The 7,382-nt window shown below is 42.2% G+C and overlaps 1 protein-coding gene across 1 annotated transcript; it reads right to left on the bottom strand.

Annotated features, from left to right (window-relative positions):
* Positions 1-66: 66 nt before the first annotated feature.
* On the bottom strand, positions 67-6,595 carry kbtbd8 (kelch repeat and BTB (POZ) domain containing 8). Its single transcript, XM_029502267.1, has 5 exons — positions 6,571-6,595; positions 4,907-5,114; positions 4,400-4,706; positions 3,414-4,233; positions 67-3,227 (listed from the first exon to the last, which is right to left on the bottom strand). Exons 1-5 carry the CDS (start codon positions 6,584-6,586, stop codon positions 2,764-2,766), a joined length of 1,815 nt encoding a protein of 604 aa, XP_029358127.1. The 5' UTR covers positions 6,587-6,595; the 3' UTR covers positions 67-2,763.
* Between the last annotated feature and the right edge of the window lie 787 nt (positions 6,596-7,382).

The following is a 7,382-nucleotide window of genomic DNA, read 5'->3' as shown; positions in this document are numbered from 1 at the left end:
CAAAAACATCCCACCACCTCTGTGGGACTAACGAATGGCATCTCTTGAGAAAGGATTGACGGATCGAATTTTCAATGTTTTTATTTTCAAATTATGTGCAATGTGAATTTCACAGTTGAGCTCAACCACCACAACAACCCAAATCCAAAACACAAACCAACCCCCCCCACACAAAAAAGAGAAAAAAAAAAAGTAGAGTTTAAAGAAATCCATGGGAACACGATGGAATAGCACCCATAAGCGATGCATGTAAATGAACAGAATGAATATGAGTACAGTAGCAAAAGGCCACTATCTCTTGAACACAGGTAGCAGTAATATAGCTTGTTGTATTAGATGACTGGTGTTTGGAACATACTGTAACAATGGAGTTGCTTTAACTGTAATGCTTAAATTTGGTGAGATGTTACAAAGAAATACTACTGTACTAATGAGGGGAAAAAGAAAAATCTAAATGTATCGCTCATGGATAATCTTTTTTTTTTCTCCTCTCTCTCTCTCTCTCTCTAAACAGAGCAGGATTAGTCTACCATAACTAAATAAGTAACTGCATAAAGAAAAGAATACAGCCACTGGAGACAACAAAAAGAAAATCACATCTATCTTTTCAAGTTATAAAAGAAATTGAAGTTAAAAAACTGTGCAAGTACAGCAAACCTATAGTACAGTATATTACACATAACAAAACATTTAAATACAGTACTGTGTATCAGTAGAAATCCTGAGAGTTCTCCGTTCCTGGTTCTCAAATGGCCGTCTGTAGACGTGGATGAAGCGCAAACGTTCTCTCCCCTTTGACACGGGCCGTTTAGAGTGCAATGTTCAAGCTGGATCCAATAAGAGTCAGCTCAACATCAGTCAACAGTGGATCTTCTCTTGGAGAAGTTATATCATATCTGCATGTCCTTACTGGATGTCACTTTCCTAGTCTTAATTTCCATGTAAATCTCTTAGATGATTGCTATATGGTTACAACGTTTTTGAAATAGAGGGGCGCACTCAAGATAAAATACAAGGGAAATGTGTAGTGCAAGGAACCTGCATGAGTAAAACTGGCGGCACTGAAGATGTCTGACAGGGAACGCCACACAGTAGTGGAATTGTATCATCTATACAGGATTGTCAAAGGGGGGGGGGCAGCACCAACAGTTTGTGTCCTCTGTGTGATGGTATGTAAAGACTGATTGATGGCTGTTAGATGAATTAGCACACAACCCAGGCCACCCTCACTTGTTTATAGTCTGCTTGTTCAGGAGGTTGCTTCATAAAGTTTGCAGTAAAGGACCACTGAAGTGGAGAGTGATTCAGTGCAATACTGAGTAAGACTTTTCAGATGCTCTTCATCAGAAGGAAAAGTTTTCTCTTTTTTTGATTCTGACACCCCCTTTTGTTTTGCCACAGGCACATTGGCATCCCAAATGATCTGCACTAAATGACGTATCACTTCAAGCCTGCACCCATACAACAGTCAAACAAACAATCATTAATGGAAACTGTGTGATTTTCACCATCAGAGACAAACACAAAAAAAAAAAAAAAACTATTAATGCACTTTTACTAAGGTAATATGACATTATACAACCTAATCACAGTTCCATGAGTTATTGCTACCACAAAATTCTTTTCAATGTCCAGATCAACTGTAACAAGACCTCAAATGCTTTTTGGCATTTAAGCAGAAGGCTCGTTCAACCTTTTTCAACGTTTAATCTGATGTCAGAAAAGCACCTTCAATGGAGCTCAATGCTGAACTGAGTATTCACACAGTTGCTTTGTCAACACAATGGCCTGAAATATCCCTTTTCTCCTAATCAAATATCTGAAATTTCTGAGGTAAGCCTGTTAGTTGGTCTGAACTTTCCACTTAGTGTTACCACAAATTTGACTCCGTCCTTATTTTCTCCAATGTGGAGAATGAGTATTCTAGCATTTCACCGACGCTGTCTTCGCGTGTGACACAAAATGGAAGCCAACTCAAAGAGTGGGAGTTAGGAGCCCCCATGCAACTGGAATCTCAAACAAAACAAAAAAAGCTCAAAAGTCACATATAGTGTATTGTTTGACACACTGACGTCTGAGGGGGGGAAAAAAAGGGGCCATAAAATACTTGCGCTTCAAGCTTCAAAAAGACGAAGGTAATGTAAATCACAAGCACACTTCAAATTAAAACTAATCCATAAAATGAGACTGGAGCACAGGGAGGGAAAAAAAAAAAAAAGAAACGCGCGCACACACAAACCTCAGAGCCAACAACCTACTAGTGAGCTAAGGTACTCATCTTACCCGTATGAATATTTAGTTTATATAGTTATATATATATTTATATATATATATTTATATATGTAGATTTTCACTTTATGCTGACACGTAGCATCCATATTTCCAGAGGGCATCTTTATCCTACCAATACCCTCATTTGCATGCTTATTGTTTGTAAAAATCCTGAACTACCTATGTGTCTTCAACAAAAATAGAACATGGCTCAACAACAAGCAAAAAATAGGATAATTGCACTTATGATTCATTGTACGGTTTTTGTTAAACAAGCATCAGTGTGAGTAGTTGGTGCTGTCTGGGGGAAAAAAAATACTGCAATCTTTAAAAGCACCACCATTTTGATCATGTTAAACCAAAGTTTGAATGACTTAAGACTTAACCAAAAATGGTCCTTATGGTGCAAACCAAAGGTAACACCAGGCACAAGGCAGGCAGGACCACACATCTCCCTCTGCCACATACATTGGGTTCACAAAATGAGCTACCTCAAAGCACTTTCTGGAGACATTGTGGGTAGAGTTTGGCCACCACACATTCAAAATGGCGACCCAAATCCCAGAGGCGGTCAGGTGTCTCATAGACTTTGGTCCATTCGTCTACCTCATCATCGTACTGGTAAAGGGAGTTCTTGCGGCTGGTGCGAAACACATGCTCCTCTACCATGACCTGTGTGGCTCGTACAAACAGGTGTAGCTTGCCTTGTAGCAGCATGGCCTTGATATATGGGCTTGTGGCTTGGTCAAAGGGCAGATCTCTCTTGCGGCTCCAGGTGTTTTTCTCAATGTCGTAGACTTCCACTGTGAAGGTGCGCTGGTGGTTCCTGCAGATGCCGGCAATGTAGTAAATGCAGTTCTTATACAAGGCAGCCAGACCTTGGCTCCGAGGGATATTCATTGGGGCTAGATGGCTCCAATAGTCCTTACGGGGATCAAAGCAGAAGAAATACTCACCTGTGGTAAACAATGAAAGGTAGAACTGTGATCAAATACTTAAACTTGCAATAATTTGTCTTAGAAATTTTTAATTATGACATATTTTCAGACAACTTTGAATTAACAAGAAATATGACACAATTTAATGTCACCCATATTTCATACCTGTGATTGCACAGTTTCATTTAAGCAATGTGAACTCACCTTGGAGGACATAGATTCGGTCTCTGTACTCCAGAGCACTATGAAACTCCATGGCAACTGGCATGGGACTGACAGCTGTCCAACAGTTGTCCCTGGCATCATAACACTCTACTGACTTTAACGCGTTCCGGCCATCACCTTCATAAACTCGGCCTCCCAGTGCATATAGCTTCCCAGAGCAGTGCACAAGCCTGCAGCCTATCCTCGCTCTCAGCAGTGGTGCACGTGGAATCCACCGGTTGCCTGCATGTTCATACTGCCAGAAGTCACTCTCTGCTCTGTGGTCTATGGAGACCTCACTGTTGCTTGGTCTGTAACCGCCAGCGATGTAAATGTCATTCTCTGAGGATACCAAGATACCGACTTCTCTGAGATCATTGGGTGGTTTGCACAGCTTGAACACTCTTCCTGTGGCTGTGTCCAGGCAAGGCACCGTCTGCTTCTTCCCTGAGTGTTTGTGAGCTGCATCAAAACAGATGACCATCTCTGAAGCAGTCATACCCAGGCGCTGTGGGCAACCATTGGTGCCAGTGAGGCGAGCTTTGGCCTCAGCGGGGTCTTTAGAAAGGGACAGGGCACAGGCAAAGGGGGCAGGTATCCGGTTGAGGAAGGCTTCATCCAGTAAGGGCAGACGGATGCACTGGGAAAAAACCTCAGTTAGGTGGGCCTCGCGGCCAGGCAGATCATGCTCCAGCCAGCGGACAATGCTCTCATAGACATGCTCTTCCTTCTCCACATTGAGATCATCATTGTTCAAAATACTGACCAGCTGCTCCTTGGTCATCTGAAGGAATTCTTGCTCCGTTGACACACACAAGAACTAGCAAAAATGACCAAAAAATAAATAAATAAAATAAAAGTAACACTTCAGTTTTTAGCAGCCAAACACATAATCATATACAGGGTGTTATTTTAAGACAAACATGAAACCATATATGCAACTGCAGCATGAATTAATTGCAAATCCAATGCTCATGTGAACTGACCTTCTTGCGGATGTAGTCCTGTGTGCGTTCCCTAAGCTCCTGGTGCCCATAGGCATCAGCAAACATGTAGACCCCAATACAGTTCTGCGGGTCAAGTCGACTTATCATGAACTGGGCACACTGGTCCTGCAGGGCAGGAATCTGGAAAATGCTGGCTGCAGTGAAAAGGGCCTGGACATTGGACTCGGAGAGTGTGACTCTGGATGTGTAGGCATAGTCTAAGACAAGGTGCATGGATTCAGATTCCACCCCAACAATTTTGACCTCACGCTGGTTGCTCTCTGTAAGGCCACTGGTGAACATGGACCTAGCAGTGACAGTATAAAAAAGAGAAAATAGTTGAACTATATTAATCAATTCTCATGCAAAAACCTGACAAGGAAATGAACAGAAATGAACATTGTGACATTTAATACATTTACATAGAGCCCAGCTGACGTCAAAACCAAGTTTTAATATTTACTATTACTGATTTGTAAAATACAAATGTCTGTACAAAGTTCATACCTAAAATATGGGCTGATTGCTGCAAGCACATTTCGGTGACATGAGAAAGTCTTGCCATGATCCACTTCTACAACAATGTCTGTGAGCTGTGCTTCATCATACAAGGCTTTGAGCTGCTGAAGGATGTTACAGGCATGAACAGCATCTACCCCATTGTAGTTGGTGGTTGGAGGTGTCCCATTTTGCACTTGTGACAGCTTCACTACCTCTGAAGAACACAAGATACAGAGCAATTAAACAAGGTCATTCTATCAATGCGTTTAGGTGGATTAAAAAATTCTGACATCCAAACATGGTTGCACATTTTAGTACACAAGATGAGACTTCAAACAAAGGAGAGAAAGATAGCCATTTTGAATCCGCACATTGGCAATTACAAATCAATATAATCCAGATGTGTGTTGAAATAGTTTACATTAAATGTTTACAGAAAAGGCAGATGAAAGCGTGTGTTTTCAAATGTTTTCAAAAGGTACAGCACATTTTCACTTCTAAAAATGGATACCACTGAAATCAAGTCATGACAGTATTAACATTTACAGTATCTTTGGACCAAATCTAATAATTAAGACGACCACAGCAACAACTTCCCACCACCTTTTCTGGTTTTATCTACATCTGCTTCATTCAAACTTTGCACCAAAGTCGCGAATATTCTCACAGCTGGGTTGAACACACCGGAATAACATTTGGGCCTAAAATTTCATGGGCTTTGTGGTGTTCCCTACAATGGGGGTCTGCAAAGTCAACATGTTTCTTTTCACACGTGTCATGGCAAGTTATCCAAGCGGCACCCCAACCTTATGCTCCCTATAACGTTTCACTACAGACGTACAACCTCGACAGCTAAGAGAGAAAAACTTTTCCTACCAACACCTCTTGTTGTTCAAAGCTAACTCACTGACAGGACAAAGAGTCGCGGCGACTAAATAGAGAACTACTGTCTCGCCAGGTGGTAGCTAGCTTGCTAACACCTCACATCTTTGCCCGGTGCCAACAGTAAGTCTGTGGGGCAGCTAACGAGACGCAAAGCCAACTTTAACAATGCGAATAACTAAAAAGTCCGGCTGTCTGGTCGTTCGCCGGGATGTTTTCTTTATCGCGAAAAAACTGCTAAGCTCGCAGTTACGTTGGCTAGTTGACATGCAAGCTTAACTTTTAGCCGATAGCTAGGCACCAAGCTAATGTTAGCGAGCTTTCTTGGCACAACATTGGGAGATGGAAAGGACGATTGAAAAAAATAAAACAACCAAATGTTTTCAGTCCTGGCGCTCAATTCGTAGAAAATCGTAAAATCACTCAGCACCCACGTTTAGGACGTTAGTAGTGATAACAGGAACAACAAGTACAACTTGTGTAACCTTTGTCTCCCGTCACAAACAAGTGTTTACACAATCAGCTGTCGGTAGCGAGCTAACCGGCCGAAAGTTAGCCAGACAGCTAACGCTAGCTGCAGCGGCAGGCTAACGACAGGCTAACGACAGCCAACACTTTTTGGGAGTCGTTTAGAGGCTGACCTCTTTGACCAACAAAGCAACGTGGCACGACTCTCCCCATTACTCTGTCGGACTTCCCTCCACGAACACATCAACGCACAAATGACAACTTTAAGGAGCGTTATTTAAGTCAGATTAGAGCACAAAAACAATGAAGATTTCGCTAACCTCCACTGGCAGCCATTCTCTCCAGTCTGTCTCGGGGCAGACCGAGAAACGTCAGTGAGTGCAGAGCGGAGCCCCGGAAACAAGCATCAGCCAATCAGGAGCGGAGCACGGCGCCTTTTAGCCAATCACATTCCACTCAACCGAAATGGAAAAAAGTTCATGTCTGTGTGGACAAATGAACGACAGTCACGGTTTGATAAAAAAGAGTCAAAGCAGCAGTCAGAGCGCCTAAACAGGTGGATATTTAGCTATCTAAAGCAGAAAAAGGAGCACAAAAATGTCAGTGCACAGCGGGCAGAGAGCGCCTATGTGAGGGATCCGTTTTACTGGCATTTGTCTGTACGGCCAACCTAGTCAGACAGGAGAAACCCTCAAAAAAACAAAGCAACAGAGGGGTTGGCTTTGGTTTCGACCAAGTACCAATTAAGGCCAGGATCACCAACATCTCTGCTGTTATTTGCCTTTTATTGTCAAAAGGAAGTAAGAAACTTACACAACAAAGAAGAGCAGGAATCATGATTTAGGAGGACTCATTATTCTTTTGTTATATCCGATTATGGTTTTAATTCACTCCAAATAATTTGGCAACCAGGTACATGTCGTTACCACGCGAGACAGCTCTAATGATAAAACAATAATGTTCATAACGTGAAGTGATGATTCTGACACGAAAACATGCAGTGATTGAAGCACAGAGAGTGTTATTGTGCCCCAGATAATCCAACGGGGCTACTCCACATTTTTTAAGAAGTCATTTATACAGCAGCGTGACTGTTGCTGCAAAAGGATACTGGCCATTTTGGTATTTTGTT

This window comes from Echeneis naucrates, chromosome 5, assembly GCF_900963305.1.
Source record: "Echeneis naucrates chromosome 5, fEcheNa1.1, whole genome shotgun sequence".
Lineage (NCBI taxonomy): Eukaryota > Metazoa > Chordata > Actinopteri > Carangiformes > Echeneidae > Echeneis > Echeneis naucrates.
This window is presented reverse-complemented; position numbering and strand designations above follow the sequence as displayed.